General features: G+C 38.0%; 1 protein-coding gene and 1 non-coding gene across 2 annotated transcripts in view; one reads left to right on the forward strand and one right to left on the reverse strand.

Moving 5' to 3' along the window:
• nphp3 (nephronophthisis 3) overlaps positions 1-27,004 on the reverse strand; it is a 46,369-nt gene extending 19,365 nt beyond the window's left edge. The window contains exons 1-16 of the mRNA XM_088918825.1: positions 26,812-27,004; positions 24,815-25,188; positions 20,894-21,019; positions 19,598-19,751; positions 18,019-18,168; positions 17,672-17,805; positions 15,428-15,588; positions 14,707-14,863; positions 13,730-13,804; positions 11,365-11,517; positions 9,665-9,768; positions 9,385-9,499; positions 7,310-7,453; positions 3,751-3,848; positions 2,913-3,015; positions 2,367-2,449 (exon numbers count right to left, since the gene is read on the reverse strand). Of these exons, the coding sequence (XP_088774951.1) occupies positions 2,367-2,449; positions 2,913-3,015; positions 3,751-3,848; positions 7,310-7,453; positions 9,385-9,499; positions 9,665-9,768; positions 11,365-11,517; positions 13,730-13,804; positions 14,707-14,863; positions 15,428-15,588; positions 17,672-17,805; positions 18,019-18,168; positions 19,598-19,751; positions 20,894-21,019; positions 24,815-25,138 (2,081 nt within the window). The 5' untranslated portion in view covers positions 25,139-25,188; positions 26,812-27,004. The remainder of the gene's footprint in view (positions 1-2,366; positions 2,450-2,912; positions 3,016-3,750; positions 3,849-7,309; positions 7,454-9,384; positions 9,500-9,664; positions 9,769-11,364; positions 11,518-13,729; positions 13,805-14,706; positions 14,864-15,427; positions 15,589-17,671; positions 17,806-18,018; positions 18,169-19,597; positions 19,752-20,893; positions 21,020-24,814; positions 25,189-26,811) is intronic.
• A 227-nt stretch (positions 27,005-27,231) lies between these two features.
• trnaf-gaa (transfer RNA phenylalanine (anticodon GAA)) lies at positions 27,232-27,304 on the forward strand. Its single transcript has one exon. It is a non-coding gene; the product is annotated as a tRNA-Phe (tRNA).

The raw sequence follows: 27,304 nt of genomic DNA on the forward strand, positions 1-27,304 counted from the left end.
ATGACCTTCATCCATTTCTGAACCACTTTATCCAATTTGGGGTCACAGTGAAGAAGTGCCTACCAGCATCTTTGGACAGTGGGGGGAAACCAGGGGGAGACCCAGGCAAACGTGGGGAGAACATGCAAACTCCACACAGAGAGCACCCCAGGAAATGAACCCATTGCCACTGCGCTGCACGCTATTGTATCCATATTATTCAAAAAAGGATCCCAAGCTTTGTGGGAACTATCATCCTGTCTCTGATTTTCCAGCTTCATTCCAGGGAGTTCTAAATCCAAGGACATTCCCCAGATTCTCCACATTACACATACAATATGTTAATGCCGAAAGGGTGTTAACACGAAAAAATGGTCATCCCAGTTTGCTTGTTTCAAGGGGTATGGTCCTGGGCTGCCTACATTAAACATTGTTCTTTACCTTGTTCATTAGTCTACTATTTTGACCTCTGCTTCTTCCCATTTTTATGATAACCATATTCAATAAAACCTTCACCATTTCTCCTTACTGAAGATCTATGGTTATAAGCAGGACACAATCCCCCTTCACTGCTTCATCTACTATTTCTGATGATTGTGGTGCTCTTTCAAGGTCTAAAATTTAATTGGTCCACATCAGCATTATTGTCAGAGGTCCATTATTTTGGACAGTACCTGATTGTGCCACAGGTCAAACACTTCAAATATCTTGGTATTGAATTTTATTCTTCATTACACACCTTTTAAATGAACAAAATTAATTACTTGTAAACAGACTTGAAATTACATTTGTAATTTTGGTTCTTACTTGAACCCAGGTCTCTCCAGTCTCATATCTCCAAATAAAAACTACTATACTGTCTTGCTTGAATTTTTTAGTTCTATAGTTCCTCTTTCTTCCCATTAGGGGGGAGATGGAGTGCACAGTAGATTTTCTAAATTCATATGGAATGGAATGCGACCATATTTAAAATTTTCCACTGGGGACTGTTTGACTCTCTTTGCTTTGTATTCACAGACTGATTTAATCTTTAGTCTTGATGTTCTCGTAATTTTGAAAGGAAGCCTGATCTTAGCTTTCAAGAGATAATTTATTGCTGTTTCCCTTAGGCATTGCAGAATGCATTTTGGCCCCACAATTACACAGTGAATTATGATTTGGCATGCAGTAGAAAGATTCACAAAGTTATTTCATTGCATTTATACTCTCCTATTTTCCATAATCATAAACTCCTTACAGGCAATTCATGATTCTCTGCACACATTCCAGCACTTTTAGTGAAAGTGGTCTTTTCAATTTTCCTACAATTTCAATATATGCTGCCTGGCTCTTTTTTCCTGTTGTTACTTCTGTCTCTGTTCTGTAAAGGACACTATTGTCATCCCTGGGGGATTCATGGGCATAACAAAGGGGAAATCTTCCTCTATATGTGTCTATGTGTCTTCTATTAAGAGTCATACTAACTCTTAGCAGGTTTCATACTTGAAAACACTTCCTAGGCCAACATATAGGATCATTAGCATTCAGCTTTCGAAAAACATACAGTAAACATTAAATGATTAACCTATTTTTTCTTTATTTCTCTTCAATGCTACCATATCAAACTAGCGCTTCATCACTTGTGTACTCATTGTCCAAAGAGCACTCTGGGAACTTATCAACACATTTGGGAAATCTCCAATTCTGAAGACCGCTTTCTTCCTCTTCCCTAAAAGGCTCATTAATATTGATGCCTCATATGAAGCCTCCTTGTCCTGTGTTACATCGTTGGCATGGAAATGTCTACTGCTTGATCCCTGGTGCCAGAGGGGGATCAGTAGAGGCTTCAAGCGCTGCTTCTCACTCATTACATTCTTAGTGCTCAGTGTTGCTTACTGCTGCCACAGCTGTCTAACTTATGCGTGTGGGTCCTTTGGTTGGAAACAGGAAGGGGGTCAGTGCCCACGGCAAGGGGCTGTAGCATGAAATTGTTTTGATCTGTGTTTGTGCTTTAAAACATCAACTTTTGCGTTATCAGCAAAGATAACTGTCTGGCAATTAAGGAACAAATAAAGGTTTATTCCATGCTGAAAAGAAAAGAAACATTTTGGCTGCGGAGCGTTCTTCTCCATTTCTTTTTCTCTGTTTTTAGCATGGAATAAACATTTATTTGTTCCTTTGCACCCTACGCATGCAGACGCAACTACCTACTTGTCTTACAGTTAGTTCAAAGTTGCATCACCTGGTCAAAATAAGCATAGAAAACTTATTTTCTATCCCATAATGGATATATTAAACTTCACAGAGGTAGCTATAGTCACAATCTATAGCTGTTTTTCCTAAAGCTGTATTTCTATTGTAGAAATCAATGATAAAGCAATTTATTTAAATATAATAATTTCACTTACCTGGTTACCAATCTAGCCAGTAGGGTGACGTACAAGGCATTGCATGTTGTGGCAGAGCGACAATGTCTTTCCAGTTTCTTCTCCTGTCGAAATCACCAAAAAACTGAACTGAGACTCAAATGTGAACCACCTCTTTAACCATCAATAATAAAATCTTCACTATTTCTCCAGAGCAAGTAAATGTACTGTATCTGTAATGGTAAATTTGGTAACAAGAACTGCTATTTCTGCACCCATGAGAGAGTTCGTAACACGTTCCATAAGTCATTTAATTACAAAAATCTTTAGACACTGCATTTGACAGGGTATGAAGATCATTTCAAACAACATTCACAGCTTTCAAAAAGTGACTGGTTCATAATCCACCTGATTACTGTCAAAACTAACAACATCCTGACTTCTCATTGACACTACAAATGCAATAATACTGGATGCCCATTCATCTTGTGAAAATACATGGTCATTATAGCCTGCTAGTGTTGCTAACATAAGGTGATCATTATACAATAGTCAAATCAAAAGAAGACAATGTGAGCACTTACTAACCTGTTCTTTGGTAAGTTTGATCTCAGCACTTTGACACTCTGTGTTAATAACAGCCTTCACATCCCCAGCATTAAGAGGATCGAGATGGAGTGTTGGCCACAATCTGTGCAGGGAACAAAATAAGATTATACTAGCACATTTAGCAAATCTAGAATCTAAACAAATTGATGATTGCTTGCATAAAATACATTCAGACTACATTCAAATTCATGATAAGCTAAAGCTTCATTAAACATTAAAGCCATGGGAAGAAAATATCTCCAAATCAATATTGAAATCACCAGTAAGAACCAATTGTCACTTAGTATTCCACAATCTTTCAAGCACATAAGCAATAATTTGGTTAACACAATTTAAAGTTAAAATTCAATTTCTACTTGGTGAATGAATTAATCTGGGGTGTAACGAGATGAACAAGCCATAAAATCATTGAATAGAATAGAAGAAAGTTATTTAAATTGTGATGAAAAAAATCATAATCCTATATTCCTTACAGTACATGGTGGACCACCCCTCTAAATTACAAATTTGTATCAGTTCATTCTGCTGTAGAACACACAGTAAGTCATGCTAAATAAACGTTTGTATGAATTTACCTGCTTAATCTAGGCAAATGATAGGTAGAAATGTTTTTGCTTATACAAGTCACCCCCAATTTACAAATCTGTGAAACACATTTTTCTCTACGATAAAATAAAACCTCGTTGTAGGCAGTAAATGCACCATACGTAGAGGAACACATGATGAGGTTTAGTTTCTGGGAATATGTGCCCCATACAGGTCAAGCTCATAAATCAAGGGATGGCTGTAATGTGGTTGAGAGTGTTATGGAACCTACCTCCAAGCCTGCGGACAGGTCTCCACATTGACAGAAACAATCACCCTCACATTGACAGGCAGTGGATCGATCAGCCACTTCATGTGCCTTTCAGCTTGCTGGAGATGAACAGCAAAGAATAAACCATTCTCATTGAGGATTAGAAGCGTTCTGGCTCAGGCATCCTCAGAGCATGCAGTAAATAGAAGGAATTGGAATTTCAAGATTTGACAAAAATCATCATTAGCATTTAACCTGGGATAACTGATCATGTGATCCAAGACTATCTTTGTATTGTTCATTCATACAGATTACTTCTCAAGACTTTCATATATTTAGCCTGGTGCTCATGCTATTTCTGCTCCATGGTTGTAAAAAAACCATGACACTCCAAAAATAAAGGCATACTAAAAAATATATTGTAAATATTGAATACAACTGACAGTGTTCCACATGTCTAATAGAACAATGGTTACTACAAACAGGATAGACACTACTACTTTGGAGCTACAAGCAAAGACTTGTTAGATTAACTGTTAGATTGCATGTTCCTTTTCATTGTCTACTTTCTCGCTGGTTATTTGTGATGCATGTAAACCATTCTTTGTTAAATGTTTAAAGCTGTTCTGAAACACTTAATTTATAATTCAAGTGTAAAAAAAGCATTGTAAATAGAGTTGTTTTTGAGCAGTTTTATATAGTAGTAAAAGAGGTTTTAATGCAGTTATTTTTGACAAATTCTTTCAAACATAAATTAAAAATACTTTGCTCCTTATTTTTGCATTTACCTAAAACAAATTTGATGAAACAAAATATTAACAACCTTTTTAAATATATGTTTTAGCAGTAAAACCTGATTCTACTTTTTTATATAACTGTGGCATGTTTATTATTGTACATGAACTTTAAGTGGTTTACAATTAGATGAGTATGTACAGATAATAATACATAGGTGACCATCAATAGCATATATGCCTTTACCTGAAATAAAAAGAATTGTCTCAAATATAAAAGCATTATAAACAACAGATATTAACATGAATGTTAGAACATTAAGGTGTACTTTTTATGTTTTAAGGTTGTAGCTGTTTGTGCACGTTAATAAACATAGGGCTGAGTATATCTTAGTAATAACTCACTACAAGCTACATAAAGCCAATTAGAGATAAGGCACTGGATTACACTGTCAGTGGCACTACTAATTAGCAAACATGTAACAGAAGCTGTAATAATAAGTGACAAATATTAATTGCACACTACCAATTAAAATACTACTCCGATATAAATAAGTACAAGCTCCAAGTGAGCATACTACATTCATATTTCAAGTTTTTTCTTCATTTACCACCTGTAAAAAACAAAACTAGCTGAAACTAAAAGTGCTTGACAAACCGAGATCTACTGAATAACTACATTGTAGATTTGCTGATTATTTACAGTGCCTTTCAAAATTATTCACATCTTTCTGATGTCCCATTTTCTTGAATTACAACGCACATGTATACTGTACATACTCAATTTGTTTCAAAGTGAATGTTTTAATATTTAAACATGAGTGCTCAAACTAAATGTTTTTTTCCAGGTAAATAACAGCAAAACTTAAATATGCTGACTGCATACATGTTCACTTCCCTGAATCAATACGTGGTGATTGTACCTTTGCTAATTTATCAAACATCTAATTAGCAGACAATCGAGTGACATCCTGATATCCTCCTAGGGTCAGTGGCTCTTTGATTGGAATCCCTAGGACTGTGCCCTCCAAAAGCATTGGGACAGAAACCTATGATTGGCGTTTCCCTGCTGCATACACAAGAAATTGAAATTCACATACTGTACAAGAACCTATTCTGAGTCAGTTCAGAAGTTCACCTTTTATTTAGGACATATTTTGCAAACGCAATTAATCATTTTTCAACCAAAGCATATGTTTTGTTCAGCCCACCCAAATTTAGATGACCTTATGTATTGGGACACTTAAATCAAATTATAGAAGTGAAAAGGACAGTATTTTGTTGCAAATCCCTTGCTTGCAATACCTGCATCAAGCCTCCGTCCCATTAACATCACCAGACTCTTTGTTTCTGTATTTGCTTAACGCAGCCTCTTTAAGTTGTTGCTTATTGGTTGGGCTTTCTGCCTTCAGTCTCCTTTGTAACAAATGCTCCAGTGGATTCAGGTCTGGTGACTGACCAGTTTAAAATGTCCCACTTTTTTTGTCTGATGAACTCCTGTGTTAAGCGTGCAGTATGTTTCGGGTCACTGTTCTGCTATGTAATGAACTGCTGCCATGTTTTTTTTACATTTGCAGAGAAGATCTGTTTTTATATCACTGAATTCATCCTACTGCTTCTACCTTCAGTTAAGTCATCAATAAAGACCATTGAGCCTTCTCTGGAAGCAGCCATACATGCCCTAGACATGATGTTTCCTCCACCATGCTTTACTGAAGAAGTGGTATGCTTAAGGTCATTGGCTGTTCTTCTTTTTCTTTAAACTTTAGCCTTTCCTTCAGTTTGATATAGTAGATGTTTATTTTGGTCATTTTGGTCATTTATAATCTATCCATAAAACCTTGCTCCAGAACTCCTGTGGCTCATCTCCGTACTGTTTTTGCAAATTCCAATCAAGCCATTCTGCTCTTGGTGCTGATGAGGGGCTAACAACTTGCAGTACAGCCTCTGACGTTTTTCTTTTCGTGAAGTCTTCTGCAGTTTGTGGTACTTGAGATTTGCACCCCCACACTCTGGAGATTATTTCTGATTTCACTAACAGTACTTTTCGGGTTTTTCTTTACACATAGAAATATATTTCTGTCATCCACTGCATTCGGTTTTCTTGGACGCCCTATTCTCAGCCTATTCTCGACTCCTCCAGTTGTTGCCTTTTTTTCAGAACACTCCAATTTCTCTGATGGTCATTTACTTTCCTCTCGTTTTCAAAATGGCCTACTTTCCCGTCATAGTGAGTCCTCTGATCTTTACGTTGGTTTTTGCCGACTAATTCAAGTGAAAGACTTCAGAAGCAGTTTCAAAAGACTTCAACCAGGCCTAAATGTTCACAGCTTTTTTATGTGTGTGAAATGTATGCAACGTATAACCTGGGCAATTAGAAACACCTGTAAACTTGGTTGTCCAAATACTTATGCTCATCTAACAAAAAAGTGCAAAACAAAAAAAAGCACTTTTGTTGTATAATGGTAAAACACTTACGCATAAAAATACCTTAAGGTAAAACGGGATATTCTGTGCTTTTGTCTCAAATCTCCTGAGCGTACAGCTATAACGGGCTCTTGTCCCAGTACTTTTGGAGGGCACTGTATAAACAAATCTGCCTGGCTGCGCTCAAAAACACTGAAGCATAAGAAGTTCAATAAGTGAGTGACAAAACAGCTGTGGCTACCGAGAAAATTAAATTGAAATAATATTTAATTCAGCCATAAAGTCCTTAGATTTTTAGAAATATAAAAGAAATTTGCAATGCATTATATTATTTTCGTCCACATAATATAAAGACATGATAAAAGTAGATAAACTTACACAGTATTAGTTGAAATACAGCTAAATCGTTCACTGCATACCTGTATCCGATCAATGGAATCTATAATGATGATGATGTTGCCTTGATGCCGTGCAGACAGTTTCTCAAGCCAACGGGGGAACTCTTCTAATATCTTGCAGGGGTCCATTGGCAAGCCCGAAATTGACCAAAAGTGCTGGAGGAGCTGTAACAAGAAGAAATATAACTGTACATTTACTATATCTAAATTTGCCTCAATAAACATAGTCCTCTCGCATCCCCAAACAGGAGTGCACTCTTACCAGTTTGACACCACAAAACCCCAGAAGTGAAATGAAACATAACAGGAAGAAAAGTAAAATAAGGACATGACAGCAGTAGCACCCACCATCACCTGTAAGATACTAGGCACTCACTCCAGAGATCCTGGACTTGCACCTAGACATTTCTTAAGTCAGACAAAAATATATTTTCCCACTTGAATAAGAGGAAAATATTGCTCAGAATCATAATGTATTTTAAAACTTACTGTATTTTTGAAAATGTCTATACAGTATATTGTGATGCCACTAGGAGTGTGGTAATAGATGGGTGTTAATTTCATAGGTGTGTTATAAATTTGTGCAAGGTTTTTGACATAAGATGGTGGCGTGATGCCATTTCTGAAACAGGGCACAGTTTGCATCTTGTTCCAGAGAGTATAAATCAGCTGCAGAGATGCGAAGAAAAGAGAGACGAGAAGAATGCACTATGAGTTGAAACAGAAGATTAAAGAACTGCTATGTCGACTTGTGAGTAGATCTGTTTTTGCACTTCGACAAACCTGATGAATGAAGTTACAGAAGAGTGTCATTTGGACGCTCTGTCTTCAGCTCATTGTCTGTTCTCATCTACTTTGTCCTTCCTTCTCCTTTTTCTATCCCTGCAGCTTTTCTCTCTAATGAAGAGGTTTCAAAAGCCAGAAACTGTGTTCATTCTCCCTACTTTAACCACACTGTTAAAATTGTAGAGTATTACATGCAGATATCCAAAACAAACTATAAACACAAAATGGGAAACACAGAGCTTGATGAGGTTACTCATGAAAAAGACTTTGGTATTTATTTTACACATCATTTGTTGTTTCCCTGTTTTACATCCGGCAAGTAATGTAATGACAAATATGATATACTGTAGTGTTATGATGGTAGTTCAAACAAGAAATGCTAGGTTAAAATTGTACAGTACACTGGACTAAAAAGACTACTTTTAAAAATACTGAATACACTTTTGGTTGCCACATTAGCAGAAGTTAGTTCTACTCCGAAGTCAGTCCAGAGATGGCAAAATAGATACATGGCCAGCTTAAAATAATGTATGGCACTAACACATACAAATAACCACACCTTTTTTTCATGATCAGAGAAGAATATAAAGGGGATTGGATGCAAAAATTCATCATCCTTACTGATAATGACAAACTCAACCCAGTGGACGTCTTCAAATTCAACAGAAAAACACAAGTCAGATGATAGAATTGTAAACTACATTAAAACGGAGAACAGGAGGCACTTCTTTACACTAAGGGTTGTGGAGGTCTGGAAAAAGCTCCCAACTATGTTGAAGCTAGTATCCTGGCTCCCTTTAAGAAACAGCTAGATGAAATTGTTAAACCAATTGCTTACTAAACACCAAATGGGCTATGTGGGCCAACCGGCTTCCTTTCATTGGTAACTTCTAATACACAGTAATATTAAATCTGGTTTAGCAATATAAAGGATCTTCAAAACTACAGATATAAATGAACAGGTAAAGGTTTATTCCATGCTGAAGGGAGAAGAAAAGACGACACCTGAAGAAGTTTCCACAGCCAAAAAGCTGGGTCTCTTCTTATTTTCTTTCACATTGCAATAAAACTTTACCTGTTCATTTGCAGCCTACACATGCTGATGGAGCTACCTGCTTGAACTTCTATAGTTCTAAATGCCAGGTGCAATTTATTTTATTTTTTTCCCTTAGCCATCATTTGAAAAAAAATATTATGTTCAAAACCAAGAAATACTTTTATTCACTAATGGAAATCTTTCAGGATCATGAATAAAAGCCAACTTCAGTTGATTACATGATTACATTACATTTACATGATTCAGCTCCTACCTTTACAGTCAGCCGTTTAATCAGCAACACAGGCTCTGAACTGGTAGATGAAGGCATACCGACAAAATGGTACAGTATCAAGGTGTTTGGTGAGTGCTTCTGTTGAAGCTCAATCCTTCAATAAAGAGAAACATTGTTAACAGAGTACTGTTGCGTGCTAGTTTCAATGAGCTGCTTGCTGTATATAAGGTTTACATGCCTTACGAATAAAAAAACTGAAACATCATTCATACATAAGAAGCAGACACAAATAACATGCATGGTAAAAAATAAATCTCACCATTTGGATAAGAGAAGAGATTTGCCTGATCCAGGTCCCCCAGACACCAGAAGAGGTGGGATGGGTGGAGGGGCAGCAACCATGTCATTCAGTCGCTCAATGTACTAGGAGAGACCACAATGTAAGAAATGCAAATTGTTGAAATGCCCAGGGAACACTAAAAATTGTCCCAGAAAAAAAGAAAGAAAAACCTAAAATCATCCCAGTTCCATTTCTCAAGGCTCACACACATATTTCCTAAATGTCTTTAAAGCTTAATACCAATACCAAAACCAATACAGAATGGTACGGTTATATTGGCCCTATTAAGACTTAATTAGGACCACAGAATAGCAGCTCTTTTTGAATTTTCATATAAGAGGATCTGTCTATTGTGGCTGCAGACATCTGGTCCTCAAGAAAGAATATACTCAATGCCATTTGCTTCACATTTTGGAGTATAGCTTTGATTGCTTTTGAATTCATGAATATCCAAATGCATCTCAGTTGCACCAATGGAATCAAAATAAGCATATAGTTTCATTTCTAAACCAATTAACTTACAATCTCCAGGAATAGCTTTCAAGTATATCTTATTCTGACACAATGCCCTCTTGTCCTTGAATATAATGCTAATATTTATCATTTTTAATATGTTTTTCATTTCATGAACTGTTTTGTTAAATAGTTATTCTACACAACTTTCATCAAGAAGTAAAAGAATGAACCTTTAGGAAAATTATGATGCAGTCACCCACAGAAAAATGAGTGGTAATTCATTAAGCAATGGACTGTGAAATTCTGAAATACTGTCAAAGGAACGTGAAATAAAATGGGCCATCTGATATGTACAGTAAATGTTTTTAATATTTTTTATTGAAGGTAACCTTAAAGACATTAACTGATAATTGTGAAAGCAGGCTTTAGTACCACAAATAATTCACTGAGCAAAAAGTATATTTCTATACATTCACACACCAAACAAATGAAGCATGATGCAAAGGAATACAAGGAGTACCCATACCTAACAAAACATTGAAATAAAAGGTAAGACACATGAAATAATCTAATCATATTATTTTAAACCAGTCGTGACTGGTCGAAGCTTGGTACTGTAGGTACAGGAGAGACAGCCATAAAGCTAAGGAAAAGATTCTGTTTTTGGTTTGTGCTCTATTTTCCCTGCATTATATAAATAAAAGAGCAATTGTTTGTGCTGTACAGCTACATTTTGTGTCTGTTTTCCTGAGACCTGCCTATTTTAAAAACCCCATTAGGGACACTACAACCCCAGGATGTCATGAGCCGGAAAACACCCACTGGACTCCTGGCCAAAGGTTCAGAGTCAGGGACACCTGCTTATAGTTCAATATTCTCCCCTGTATAGTCTCTCCATACTGTAACTCTACAGTGGTTAGAGATAGTCTCACTGATTCCTGGTTGTATGGTCATTGATGAGCCCCAGGATAGGCTCATCAACTGTGCACTGCAAACACAACATTGCAACCACACTCTCACTCTGGTCAAACAATTGCGCAGCACAATTGCCCCAGGAACATAACATCTCAGCCCTGCTTAGATGAGCACAGCGCAGACCCTAACTCGCCCACAACAGTTCATTGAGACTGCACAATATGCTTTTAATTGCAAAAAACATAAACCGATTTTGTTATTTATGTTTTTAGTGAAATTACAAACGCCCATGAATTCGACAGAAATACCTTCTGAAAGCCCAGCTGGCAGGTGGACCTGGAGGCTTGCTGAAAGGCTTCAGTTTGCTCCTGCTCGTCGTGCATGTCCCACAGGACGTCTCCAAAATCTTCCTCGTGGTCTTCCCTGTTTTCCGAATCAACACTTTCATATCCCAATAACTCCTGAGCAGAATGTAAAGATAAGTATAAGAATGTTACTGTATATACAACCCTATTTAACACAGGTAGAGCTACAACATGACATGGGAACACAAACTCTGGAACAGGCATCAGCTCGTGAATCCAGTGAGTGGTCGTGGGAGGATAAGAGTAAATCCATAAAAATATAATTAGAAGGAAACTACTGACAAATTTCAACTGTGATGATGGCACAATGTAGACTTTGTTCTGAACTCCAATCTGTGTTGTTTTAATGGATGATAGGATGTTTTGGAAGACAATATCTAACAGCCCTTCTACCAACTGAGGCTGGTACTGAGATACATTCTCACATCTTGTTGAAATATGTTCTTAGTTCTTTTGGTTCTTACATATGGGATATAAGGGAGAATAATCTATTTCTGAAAAGAGAATTAGGGTTTGTATTGTGTGAATACTGTACATAACATGTGTCCACATATCACATTTGTCACATTTCTCAGCAGTACTAGGCAGTTTTCTTCTTTTACAGTGTTTCTCTTCTTTCTGTGATGACCCACACCTTCTGGTTTTTGATCCAAAAGAACCTTTCACTGCAAAGACTACTTAACCCCTTAATTGAACTGCTTGATCTTTTTAAATGCTGCAGGTTTTAAAATGTCAGTGTGGGATATTGGGGGTTTCCAGGTGGTTCACCCAGTAAAGGTACTTGTGGACCTAATATTGTTACATTGAGTTGGGGCAAGGTCACTAGTCAGCTGAGCCCACAAGTCCCCAAGCAGTGGCAGACAATTGACCAAGTGCCACAGGTCAAGTGATGGGATTAGTCGCCTGGAGCTCCTTCTGCTTTTCAATGAAAGTGACTCCTATGACTTGTCAGGCACCTGCCAGCTTGCAGTGACACCAGTGACTGCCAGCCTGCTGCTGCCACTGCTTCAGCTCACAGCAATTCTTGTCTAAGGCACTGTGGAGCTTGGAACTTGTCACATTACAAATGACTCTTGAACATGTTGGTGGAGCGTATTTATGTGTCGCATTCTCCCTGCAATGGCATAGAAGCTGCAGCTGTAAACCTGACCCATGACACAACTGGCAATTCCAAATTACATGGGTATAAAAATACTGATGATTCCAAATTTGGAAGTTGAAGACGCACGGAAAATTACTTTATATTTTTTGTTAAATATCTTGGCAACTAAGCATATTATAAAATATATAAATCTCTTCTGAATGGGTCAGCATGATCTGCAATGAAACACAAGAACATCAATTTGCTGGACAGAAGAAAAGCTTACAACATCTTTACTATCCATGAAATTATAACCGTTTAAATTGTGATCTGAAATTAAAATTTAAAATGTAGTCAAGCATTTGGTTTGAGTCACTATTTTAAAACAAATGCCCAAACATCTCCCTGAAATTAAAAATGTATTTAGGTGCATTTATAAATCAGGGGTTTACAACCCTAATTCTGGAATAATCCCTATCCAACAGAGGTCTTATACTGTCGATAACCATTAAATCACCCATTTCTAAAGACTTAGATTCATTTAACTGCGACAGGTAAACAAGTGATTTGTTAAATTAAGCAGTTTAATCTGTCTATTGTCTCACTACTTTTTTAATAGATGGTCACAGCCGGAGCCAGTCCAACACAGAAAACACACAGACACACACAGGTTAGCAGACTGTGGGAAGAAACGAGAAACACAAAGCACACACCAGATAGCACCCCAGGTCAGAACTGAACACAGGGTTCCAGCAGTGTGAGGCAGCAATACTAACCACTGCACCACTGTGCTGCCCTAACTTAGTGTACCTTCTTTAGAATTGGGTGAATTACTGCAACCTATAAAAACTGATGGCTTAGGCTCTTCAAAACCAGGGTTGAAATCTCCTATTTTAAGTTAATGAATTCTACCCAATTTTATCCTTTGTCTGCTTCATGTAATATTTATTACTTTCATGTTGATGAAAGAAGAAAATCAACAGCACTCCATGGACTTCACCTCACATTTATTCCCAGTTCTCCTCTGAAAGACTGACAAATAATTTCACTTTCAGTAGAGGAGCATGTTGCCACTACCTGGTGATATGATTTCCCTTGTGACCGAAGCAGACATGAGCCTCATAGCCAATGGAAAAAGACCTGTAAATCTGGCAATCAATTTCTTGTCTCTTAAAAAAGAAACTGCGCTTAAAATGACAATGGCTACTACGGTTTCCCCTGTTATACCTGTTTAATGAGTTTTTCCAGGACAGTATAAACTTCATAGGCCCCTTCTTCTGTGTCACCACTGTGATTAATAACCTGAAATGAAAGCACAGATATCATATACTTAATTTTAATAGACGTAGTCTTTGCTACTTGGAAAGGAGATTTAGAAAGTTTCACTTTTCTAAACATTTATATTGACCTTATGCATTTTCAACTGTCATTGATGCAGCAATGTCTTTTTGCAACCAACCAAGTAATCAGAATTACATATTGTACAACTGTATATACTGTAACATTTTAAAAGAGATCTTACCAGGGCCTTGTATAAACCTAATATTACCACAAATTTCTATGGACTTAAATTCAATACTTTTCAATAAATGCCTTAAATTTGTTGATCTTTTGTCACATTACCACATTAATGACAGGAGCACAATGTCATGTCAATATAAACTCTTAAAACCCATTCCAAGATTACTGTTTATTTGATAAGGAATGCTTATAAAGAATATTCTTAGCACCTATGTGGTTACTTTTTACTTTTCTAAAATTACCTATTTCATTTTCTAATTTTATTGTACAGTGTCAGCCCAGTCTTTCTGTATTTTCTTGTTTCTTCTACAATATTCATTCTAGACTCTCTGTACCTCTTCTTGTATCATCTGTAAAACTGAAAAGTTTACTGACTTTGGAACTGAATAAGAACAATGAGGTTGATTTCTGTACCTTATTACTGACATCAATCAATTTAAACGTTTCTGCACATCAGTCTTCCCCGTGTTATCCATATCAATATTTTTTTAATCACTTATTTTTATACTTATAATTTATTGGTATATAACCTAACTTCAAAATACTGTTCAGAATCTTTAATTTGCATGAAATGCCTAGAGACTAAGGGCAGGGATGTCAAGTTTTTTTTTTTTTTATCAGGTGTATTCTGTGATAAAAAAAATTACTAAAGGTTTACAGGCTTTTGGAAAGGTGGTCCTAACCTTCACTTTGTCAGTGTTGCCTGCTGCAGTGATTTTTTCCATGATTTCTCCCACTGGTCCTGAAAGAGGCTGGTTTTCTACATTTCTGAGGTAAACGAGCAGAGGCCGCATTTCGGTGTTCTTCAGAAAGGCTTCCTCGGTGTCTTCAATCAAGGTGCTGAAAAAAAGGGGAATTTAAGTTTTCTGTAAGAAAAAAACTTGCATGTTTGTAGCTAATGCTTAAGAAACAAGGAGAAAATAAATCCATTTTCTGATGTGATAAAAATAAAAAATAATCTATTATACAGGAGCTCTGGTATGGATCTGCCAGCAAATGTGCTCATTTCCAAAGCTTTTTTGACTGTACAGTCCAGATAGCAGTTCTATTTATATTAAGTTTTGTCGGAGTTTATTTTATTCAATTTCTTTTGCACTACTATCTATTATGTAACCTGATTTTGTAACCTTCATTTTGTGAATTGTATCCCCCATCCCCACCCCCCGGTGTGCTCGTAGAAAAGAAATTTCATTGCCAGCAACTACTGCTATTGTAGTATTGTTGTGCATTAGATCAATAAACTTTGATTGAGATATTGATGGTTTAATTGTAATGATTTATACTGAGACTCATTTCAAATTTGTCCTGCCTTTCCTGGCAACAAAACAAACAAACAGCATGAAAAAGGAAGAGTTACTAAAAACGTATATGCAGCCTTCTAACAGCTAAATAGAAAATACTTACTTTGTCACAGAGGATTTCAGGAACACTACACACAGGGAGCTTTTCTCAATCTCTTCCCTCCGCTCCGCAGTGTAACGAGTGGCACTGTCTTCAGGAAAACTGACGTTCAGGTAGAAGTGACCCCGTCCTTCACACAGCGTCTGCAGTCTGCGATAGTAATTCTGATAAAATGGCATGTGAGTGTCAGTTTATAAAAATCACTCTGTTTCAACACTGAGAGTAGCAGTCAGTCACGGCAAAGTATAGTACTATAAAACATATACACTACACTTATGTGTTTCTTTAGTATCTATTTTATTATCTGTTCCATCATTTCCGCAATGATGATCTGCAACATTATGTGAATAACGCTCCAATTTTTTTTTGTATTTTACATTCACGGTTACTGAACAAATAGCACAAGAACCGACCACACCAACTGAGTAAAGTTCAGATCCTGCATACAGTATGCACATCATACATTTGTGATTCTGACTCAAGATGCTAGTTGTCTAATGGAAACCCATTTTATCAGGGTATGCATAAATTTGGAGGGCACTATACATATATAACACTAAGGTAAACAGAAGAAAATGGCAATGTTTAACTTTAATATGATCCTCTGTGCCAGACCAAAAGCAAAAAAAACATGAGCTTCCATGGTTATGAGCTAATATGTAAAACACATACCCACAAGCCCAGTATAACGCACGTCAGCGGACATAAGCCTTTTAAAGACATGGGTTTTGAACAAGCAGACTGAGACCTGAATTAACCAGTTCATTTTGTTTTTAATTAAATTAATTTTAAAATGAAGCAATTCAGCCTATTAAAAAAAGAATGGCATAAGTAACAGAAGCATGTAAATAAATAGCTGAATATGAAGTTAGGCAGTTAGCCTAACTGTATTTATTCAGCTAGAAAATGTGACTGGAAGGCTACACCAGTAGTCTTGCTGAATTATATCAACTAAAAGTGGATCATTTGCATTCAACAACTTAGGAAAGCTTAGGGTACCAAATAAGGCCAGATATTTGAAATCTCTCCTCAACTACTGAGTATTGCATTTTACGAGACAGTGTTCTTAACTAAATTAAATTTATAACCAGAACCAGCAATCAGACCAGAAGCACTACCAACAGCTTTACTCCAGTTTATCAGCTCGTTACCATGACAATGTGCTACGGCTGACAATCAGAGCCACCTGTTCGACTTAAATTTCCTCTACTATTTAAGACTCATCTCTGCTCTCTCCAGCGCTTAGTCTTAGTATTTGGGTACAAGTCTTAGCATTCCCAAGTTACTTATATTTCCGTGTCTCGACTGTGTTTGCTTTGTTCCCTGAACTCTTTTTTTCCTGTCTTTGACCCTGGTTTGCTTTTTCAGCTTCAGTTTTGAGTTTCCCTTTGGCACTCTACTCCCATGTCTTCCTGGATTTGAGCCCAGCCAGTTCCTGGTTTTGACACTGGATTGTGTTTCTGTCTGCCTGCATGCCTTCAACAGTCTGCTTACACCTGCACTTGAATGCAGTCTTCAGCCCCAGACCACTTCTCCAGCTGAGTACAGCTGCATTACCTGTACAAGTCCAGTACAGAAGACTGTCATCTGTACATATCTAAAATGTTGTGTACCTCACCAGAATATCAGAATTTTTGGTCATTTTCCTAATTACCTTAGTAAACAGTTACACAAAGAGGCTAGATATTTGGAGACGCCAGTGTCTCAGATACAGAATATATCATTTTAACAACAATTAGAGCCCAGATTAAATTTCAATAAAAGAAGACACAGAAACATTCACTCCATCTTGTCAAATGTTTTTTTTTCACAGAAAAAGGCAAGGCAAGGCAAGAAGACTGCAGTTATTGTAAGTCTATAAGAGTCAATAACTGACTTTTATTGATTTTACTCAGTAATTGTATTTGAATTGAATTTTATTTTATTCAGTAATTATGTTTTCATTGAATGAAAACAGATAGAAGCAGCATTCATGTCTCAAAAAGAATATTCTCATACCTCAACCTTTGGACAACAGGCATAAATAAAGACATTGGTTCAAGCAAGAATTGCTTTTACTAATCCACTGGGTATCCTTCCAGACCAGGGGACTTATTAGACAGTATTGATTTAATCACCACATAAACTTGTGGGATATACAAGGTAACTACATCAGAAAAGATCTAACCTGATTTTTATGTGAGACCTGTGTTGTGATAAAAGTTGTTGTTTTTTTTTTAATGTGTACAGTCTTTGTAAAAATATTACCTTGAGAAAGGTATCCATATCAGCTTGAGTTTCGGGGGTATGAATAAGGTAACAACGCACAGTGTTACTCCAGAGAGACTGGGAAACACGAGGAGACACTTGCAGCAGACTGGCCACAGCCACATCCCAGTCATCTGAAACACACAAGTAAAACAAGGCATTGATAAAATGGTGAAGTGCAACTACAGACTGCAGGGCAGCACCAGTGACATAAAGGAGGATCGTGTGAATTGAATGTGTACTAGAGCATAAAACAGAAAAGAAATGTTCTGTGACTACTTCAAATTAACAATGATAAATGATTAACAATAAAATTTAACATTCATATAAGGGTGTGCAGATCTTACCTCTGTTTACATTAGCGAAAGGGCCTTCCACATCAATTAGGCTGTGGGCAAACTCGGGGCCTCTGAACGTCTGCAGTTGCATCATACTACCCATAGAGGGCTCACTCCCCAGCACACCCCCACTCCAGTACTCGCACTGAGTTCCTGCAGCTAAAAGACATATGCAAAGCAACTGATGATGTGACAACTCCAATGCACTGGGAGGTATGCCATTTGTGCGTAATATATTAACAGAACAAGAGTCAGCACAGAATGTCTGAAGCCTCTCTTCAGCACAATGGGTATTAATTAGAATAATCTCACTAGAGACATCTTTACTGGTGTTACTGTACATCTCATTTTACTTCCCCATTATTCAACTTCCTGTCATCTCCCTCCTCACTATAAAAACAATACCCCTTAACAATAATACAGCCTGATTTAAGCTATTAGTAACTCTCTTTCCTGAGCACAGTCTTCTGTAGTTGAAAGGATATAGTGATAGAGACATAATAGATCACATTAGATATTTAAAAACTCAATAATAAAAAAAGTCTCATATGATCTTAAAATCGAATTATTATAGTAATATTTTATTATCAATGTAATTCTTTCATGCTTAAACCTAATGTTAGCAGTATTAGAGACAAATTAAATTAGCTGGAAGCTACCACATTAGTAAGCAATTATGATGTTACTGGAATCACAGAATCATGGTTAACCGAAAGCAAGGGAGAGTGTAACATTAGTGGATAAAATACTGTCACAATTTCAGGAATGCAGACTTGGAAGGAATTGAAACAGAGCCTTAAGAAAAGTAAAATGGTCTATCATAGACATGGAATAAGTGGAGAATGAGCGGCAACGAGTGTAAATAGTTTCTGCTTGAAGCACATATAATACAAAAATCACACAGTATATTGCACTGTTAAAGCCGCAAATGAAACTAAAAAAATGCAGGTAGTAAAAACAAATTATAAACAGAAAATAGGAAGTACAGTGATAGAAGAGTCTACTTACAAAAAAGATTTTCAAGTTTATGTTGACAAATAATTTACATCTTCTACACCAGGGGTTTCAAATATGCCAGACCTGATTTAAACATGCTTCAGACCAGCCATACAAACCATAAATTGTTGAAATACTAGGCACAACCATTACTTGTGAAAGAGACACCACAAGAGACAGATAGAAAGACACTTAAAACTGAGAACAGGAGGTACTTTTGTACACAAAACATTGGGAGTACAGAGCCAACTACCTTGAAGCTTCCCTCAAGAAATAGCTGGTTGAGATCCCTAGATCAATTAACTACTAACTAACAGGCCAGCCTTTTTTAAATTCTTAACTTTGAACTCACTTCTAGAGAGGTAGTTCAGTAATAATTAGGTATTCCTCTGTCTCCGTATGGAGGGTTTATAAGAGGGCTAAGTCTGAAATGCTTTAATTGAAAGTAGTATTTAAACAATGTACAAAATATTTTTTTGAAATATGGCTCACAAAATGTACAGAGAAGCACAGCTTGAAGTTTTATAACAATAAAATATAAAAAATGTGCAAGACCTGCACAACCCCATCATCTGCGGGCGACTTGTCTTACCAGTGACGTCTGTGCGGTTGTCGTCTGAGTCAGAGTCGACCGCGTCATCATACACCTGGATCCCCTGGGCCTGCAGGCGCTGTAGTTTGGCCTCCAGGTCCCTCTTGGCCCTGAGCAGGTCCTGAATTTCCTTTTCCTTTGTCTCCCGGAAGATCTCAAGACAGAACAACAAGCGACTGTCAGCACTAAGGAATACAGTTTGAAATGTGGAAGGGTGGACAGTGACTGTGAATCTTATCAGCAAAAACATACTCGAATAAACTGAAACATGAAAGGAACATACTACTAATAATAAAAATAATAAATAATATTTTACGTGAGGTTAAAGTGCAAGAGTGTACCCCATCTTGCTTGCCTGGATAGGCTCGGGCTCCCCCGCGACTCTGAATTGCAAGACGCAGTTAGAAAATGAATGGATGGATAAAGGTGCTTTAATTACTGCTGAGACCATATTGTTCATGGTGTTTAAAGTTTTTGGTTAGATAACTGAATTCCCAGCACTGTTTTTTGGAGAATCTGAAGATCGCTTCTATTTATGTGGAAGTATGTTTCTCTGTTAAGGATTTTTTTTTACTCTACACCAGAATCAATGGAATTACCTACATATAACCAGACTTCTCCAAGAAGGGGAACAGAAATACATCCCGTGAAAGTAAAAGTCATAGTGTACTGTGAAATTTAAAAACGTCTGAGCACAAGAATGTCGAAAAAAGCAACATGATGTTTCCACTGTACCAGGAAGTATCAATAGTCTTTGACAGTGCATCTCACAGTAGCAACACACTTTACTTCAGATCTCTGAGCAGACATTTACATATTTATCCTTCAAAACTGCAAACCAGAACACGATCATTTCCAAAACTGACATATTGTGAGACCAAATATAAGTGCAATTATTTACATACAATAATTCCTTTGGATAGTCCTTAGACATGGCTTGTACATTTAAAAATATTTAGGAAATAAAAGAGGTCATTCCTACATTACTGCAGATAAAAAAAATTCTTAATTATTATTTAGGAATAAAAAATACAATAAGTAGTTCAGAAATATTTACTTTTTTTCTTCACAGAGACAATTGCTTTCCTATTTTAGTCCTCATTGGTCTATGAATTTTCTTTTAGGTAAAAGCCTTAAGATAGCGCCTCAAATGGGTTTTGGGAAAATGAAAGGTTTGGCTGGTAGCTTTTTCCACTAACGAAAATGTATGCATATTCAAAAATATTGGTTTTGCTGAGATCACCATACAACACAGCATATCAAATGCCACACAAATAAATCAAAGGCTCCCCTCACTTTAAACTGGCGCTTGACTTTGTCTCTGTCGTGTTCAAAGGTAGCAGCTCTTTCCATTGCCTGATACTTGGCCTCCAGGGCACTTTCTTTCTCTCTCAGTATCTTCTGGTAGGTCTTCTGTAGGGCCTATCAAGGAGAGAACACTCTATTATCACACACATTAGTGCAAACGTACTTCACAAGAGTTGCCAAGAAAGTAACGCCCAACCCTTATTTTGCCGTGAAAATGGATTTAAAGACTAATTGTTTTCAGAGTTTTAGACCTCAGAAACAAGAAGTAGACACATTAAATCTTTCAACATCATTCTTTTTGTGTAAGAATATATGAGGGGCAAAACCTTCTGGCTGACCCTCACATATTCAAACAAATGGTGCACATGCCTTGCCTTACCTCTCACAAGAGAAAAATGGCGGAAATATCTAAACACTAGAGTGGAAACAAACACGAGAATACAGAAACCCATTCTAACGGTGTTAAATCACTTTCATAAAGACTCCAGTGTAGAATCTAAAATAATGAAAGATGGCATGGGAGATAGTAAGAGACCACAAGGAAAAAAGCGGTCAAGGGGATCAGAAGTTGCAAGTCTTCCCCATGGGCCAAAATTTTTAAATCTATACCCCATCTTGATGACAAGGAACACCCTTTGGACGAGATGTTAAAAAGAAGGTCCTGACTACTTGGTCATTGAAAGATCCCAAGACATTTTCCATAAAGTGTCCTGGCTAACATCCACTTTCTGCCTATACAATCTGGCCCATTAATCCAGCTTGAGAAGTAAATTCTCACTTCTCCATCTGATCCGCTCTGTAGTGGGTTTGCTCACGCATTTTGGCTGCCAAACATGATTCAGCTGCCACAATTCAGATGCGGATGAGGTAGGTCCTGGGCAGCAGAGTAGTGCTGTTGCTAGCTTCGCTGCCTCTAGCACAGGGGCTGTGGGCTCCATTCCTGGGTTGCTACCTGTGTGGAGTTTGTATGTTCTCTCCATGGTGGCATGGGTTTCCACTGGGTGCTGTGATTTCCTCCCACAATGTAAAGACATACCGGTAGGTTAATTGGCTTCTAGGAAGATTGTCTTTGGTGTGCGCATGTGTTTGTGTGTGTGTGTCCTGCACCTGACTGGTGTCCCTTCCAGGACGTATCCTGCCTTGCACCTGTAGCTTGACAGTATAGGCTCTGATGCCCCTGCAGCCCTCTATTGGACAAAGTGATTACAAAATAGATGGATAAAGTCAGTCCCCTCCTGTCTGTGAAGAATTTTGGGATCCATAAGACTGAAAAATTCTATAAAAGTGCAAACAATTGTTATTATTAATTGAGAACGATGATTATGTTGGAACACGAAAGTTTGTAAAATAAAGAATACTTTTGTACCCTGTGGCCTAACTGAGCTCTTGCTGCTTAAAGTTAATGTGAATCACTAATACTACCAAAAGACAGATTTAGGAAAAAGGAGCAATTCTGCATTCTGTACAAGTTCTCAGCTACAGTTTGACACATGCTAAAGACAGATTATATTCTTTAACAGTATTATTTATCTAGAATGGAACATAAGAGAAGAGAGAACGGAATCACAGAACCGCCGGTGCCAGTATTCCCAGCCGCTGATAATACGGCCATGTCTGTCACGGAGGCCAAAGTCAGATCAACTTTCAGTCGGGTGAACATACAGAAGGCGACCAGCCCGGACAGCGTTACTAGACGGGTCCTTAAGTCCTGTGCAGACCAGTTGGCCACATTTTTTTAAGAAAACTACCATTATACCAGTGCCAAAGAAAAATACTGTTTTAATGATTACAGACCGGTGGTAGTGCTCCATCCACCGTAATGAAATGCTTTGAAAGGCTGGTCATGAGGCACATTAACACAGTGGTACCTGAGTGCTTAGAAACCCTGCAGTTTGCATACTGGCGTAACAGGTCCACTGACGACGCTATTTTCCTAGCTCTTTACACTTTCATGGCTCATTTGGATGATAAAGACGTCAGAACGCAATTCATTGATTACAGCTCCACATTTAACACTATAGTTCCATCCAGACCAGTCAGGAACCTTAACGACCTGGGCATCAGCACCTCTATGCAGCTGGATTCTGAATTTCCTAACTGGCAGACCACAGACTGTGAGGGTTGATGGAAAGCTTTCTTCCATGCTGACCATCAATATAGGTGTCCCTCAGGGCTGTGTGCGTAGCCCCCCTGCTGATCTCGTTTACCCACAATTGTGTGGCCAGACACAGCTCCAATTCCATCAACAAATACGCTGATGACACTACCATCATTGGCCAAATCACCAGTAAAGATGAGACAGATGACATCCTACAGGGATGAGGTCAGGAGCCTGGTGGAGTAGTGCCTTGACAATTATCTCTCCTTCAATGTCAGTAAAACCAAAGAGCTGGTCATGGATTTTAGAAAGCAGGGTGGGGACCACACCCCTATATACCTCAACGGAGTGGCTGTAGAGATGGTTAGCAGCTTCAAGTTCTTGGGTACCTTCATTACTAATGATTTAACGTGGTCCCAGCATGTAACTGGAGCTACAAAGAAGGCACAACAGTGCCTTTACTTCCTCAGACAGCTGAAAAAATTGGTCTATCTTCAACTGTCCTATCCACATTTTACAGGTGCACTACTGAGAATGTGCTCATGTGTGGTATTACAGTGTGGTTTGGCAGCAGCTTGCTGGACAACAATCATCCTGGTTTCTCACTTTTCTCCCCCCTTCCCTCTGGTAAGTGTTATAGGAGCATAAAGGCATGAATGTCCAGATTCAGAGACAGTTTCTTTCCACAAACTGTCAGATTACTGAACTCTACCCCTACCACTGGCTCACACTGATGTTTTTTTTTTCCTCACACTGTTTCTCTGACATTTTTTTTTAAGATGTCTGTTATTTAACTTGTTGTTGTTGTTGCTGTTGCTGTTCTGTGTTTATGTTTTAGGTGATTCCTTTAATGTCTTTGTATTGGAGCATACATGCAAATAAGCATTTCACTGCACTTGTGCATATGACAAAAAGAACTGAATAACTCACAAACTAAAATAACCATTAAAAAGTAGACTGGACTAACGAACACATATACATTATGAACCTAATCAGTAAATTTAATTGTTGTAATTTTAGCGAGGACCAGAAGTGTGGTTTAATAATATGTTGCTGACTTCTATTTTAAATACACCATACTACAAGTATGAGCGTGCATGTATACCTGAGTCTGTGAGTACCACATTTGAGAATATGTCGTGACAAGTTCAGAAATTTCTGACAAAGAGGCAAATTGATTTTTACATAAACCAAATGGCATTGTCTCTAAAATATGAATATATTTTAGAATATGAAATATTAATATTTTGTCTCTAAAAACTGAGTAAAATACTGGATTTAGGTCTACTTTAACCCCATGTTGGGAATTTCATTTGAGCAGAGCAATAAAAACAGAATGAGAATCAATGGGAGGTCCTGTAAAGTATAGAAATACAAAGGTATGTCAACATTTTCCTTTTATCTTCCAGTTAAGATCAGAAGAAAGGCTACAGACGAAAGGAGGCCATTAGTCCCAAAAGGAGTTTGGCAGTTAGTAGCTAACCGACCCAGCCGTTTCTTGAAAGAAATCAGGGTATGGGCTTCGACAGCATGGCTGAGTAGCTCGTTCTATACTCTAACAGCCCTTTGGGTAGAGAAGAGCCTTCTGTTCTCAGTTTCAAATGCATTATTGCACTGCAGCATCCCTTTGGCAATATACATAGCGGAGACAACAAAGCCCAGAATGCAAAGTGAATTAAGAGGAATAAAAATCTAACAATGGCTAGATTGATAAAAGCTAATAAACGACACTTCTGCTTCAGTAGCTGGAAGTGTTTCCCCAAATTAAAAAAGATCTCTAAAACCACATCCAGGCCAAGGAGTCCCAGTACCTGTAATTCAGCTCGCAGGCGCTTGTTCTCTTTGTCAAGCTTGGCCTCCTTCTTCTGCATGGAGCTGATCTCGTTGTTCTTGCTGACCCGGAAGATCTCGTACTCCTTCTTGAGCCTCTCGTACTCGGCAGCGAACTCCAGGTCCACCGAGGCCGTGGACTTGAAGCTGGCCCCGATGACCCGCGGAGCCCGGCGGAAGGAGCTGCGCAGGAGCCGGGCTTTGGGTTTCACCTCCACGGGAATCTCGCAGGCCTCCCCCGCCTCGCCCGCGTACGCATCCTCGATCACCTCGCCGGGGCTCACCAGGGAAGAGGCCGTGCCCATCCTGGCAGGGGCTGGGCTACACCGCCCGCCGGTGCCCCTGCATGGCTGCGCTGCCCACACCAAAGAGAAGAGCTCAGTGCCTCCCACTGACATTCGGACAAACGTATAAAACAGCAAAAAATGAAGGGGAAGCATCTGTACCTTGCACTGTTTTTGTCCTGTTATATTTTCTCTGCGGATTTTGCACAGTTTTGATTGTTATTGGTATTGTGTTAGTCTATTGTCTTATCTTCTGTCCTATTTATATACTGCACCTGAGTGACTAATGAGAAACACTTTTCATTATACTATGCACCTCTGTAAGTATAATGACAATAAAGTCGAATTGAATTAGCTTTACATATCGTACTGAGCCTGCTGCCCAGTCAAACAGATTCCCAGCCACAGTTCCTAGTGTTCGGTTTATTGCTGTATTTTTTCTTAGTTTCAGTTCCGTCCACTTTCCATTACAGATTATACAACACAGTGGGCAGCACTGTGACACAGTGGTTAGATCTGCTGCTTCACTAAGCTGGGGTTTGCATGGGTTTCCTCCAGTCCAAAGACATACTGGTAAGATAATTGCCTTCTGGGAAAACCGGCTCTGGTGTGAGTGTGGCTGTCTGCATGTGCCCTGCAATGGACTGGCATCCTGTCCAGGGTGTTTCCTGTCTTGCCATGATGAGCTTTAGCATAATTGTGATCCTCAGGTGGATAAAGCAGTCAGAAAGCACATGGATAAATTACATAATGATGAGTTATACTTTAATAAAAACTTTAGATATCCTTGCTGACTCAAAATACAAAATGACTAACAGACAAACAGGAGCAGCAATTAGAAATATTGACTTCAAGGATATCAGCAACTAGAAATACTGGCTTCAGGGATACACACGTTTACATCTTCTATACAATACTACTCCAATGGGCACGGAAGTCGGAACTTATATTATTTGTGAGGAGCTGTTTGTTTAATTACATCAAGAACTCTGTGATAATATTTTACTGTTTTTTACAACAAATGTTTGGAGTGTTTTGAATATCGCCTCCAGTTTGTCTGCTTTAATACTACCGCCTTATACAAGCACTGTTTCAGGGGTATCCCATACCGTTTCAAATGGTTAGGTTCCCTGAATGTCTCACGCCGCCCTTTGTTGATCAAAGACTAACTCAGTACAAACACCAGCTGGTAAAGAAAACAACTCGATCTACAATTTATCCTTGCAACTCTTTGTATCACAAAAACATAACAAAAAAAAACAACACCGTATACAAAGTTTAACTGATGGGTTTGGTTGAACTGAGTTTGTTAGAATGCATTTTGCATTATAAAACAAACGTTCCGAACACGGGATATAAACTTCTTGACTAAGCTTTAAGAAGTCATAAATGTAAAAGTATATTTCTTAAAATAATAAAAAGCACAAAATCGTAATAATAGTACTGTCCATTCAGGTAGCCCCTTAAGTAACGCACAGCTTGAAGCATGCATTCGAAAGGTATCAAACATTTTTAACCTTAATGTTACTCACAACCTCGAGGATATCAGTAACTAAAGTAGATTCTATTTATTTTATCAGAGCAGAGATCTGAAAACTCTATCCAAGCCAAAGCACATACAGAAAGTTATCTTCCTCAGCACATTTGTTCCAAACGTAAAGCCCGTTATAAACAACGTGTAATCTGAGATTTACCTGCGTAGAAAGTAGTTACTTTACTAATGCAGCGGGTATGCTTTGCGGTTTTTTGTGCATTGTGTTCATGTCATTAACATAGAACTCTTGACGTAAAAACAAAAAAAAAGTAGATTCTTCCGAATTGCCCACAGCACTTAACACACTTTGAGTTTCCTGGCTACCCCGGTAACGAGCCTGACATCACATTTCTACGGGTCGTAGTGTGAGACATGAGAAACACGTTTCTTTATACGCGCTGGATAAGAAAGCGGATTTCAAACTATGGGGAGTCGAACAGGGCTGTGCGTTACCAGTACATGAATAAATACGGAGACAATGTACTGTAATGTAATCCACATTTTGCTTTTATGCAATTCTGAGTTAGTGACATGATTAGAATAACGAGTTGTTTAATATTGTGTATAAGGAACTACAAGTGCCGAAATAGCTCAGTTGGGAGAGCGTTAGACTGAAGATCTAAAGGTCCCTGGTTCGATCCCGGGTTTCGGCA

The sequence above is a fragment of the Atractosteus spatula genome, chromosome 6, assembly GCF_055471065.1.
Source record: "Atractosteus spatula isolate fAtrSpa1 chromosome 6, fAtrSpa1.hap1, whole genome shotgun sequence".
Classification (NCBI taxonomy): domain Eukaryota; kingdom Metazoa; phylum Chordata; class Actinopteri; order Semionotiformes; family Lepisosteidae; genus Atractosteus; species Atractosteus spatula.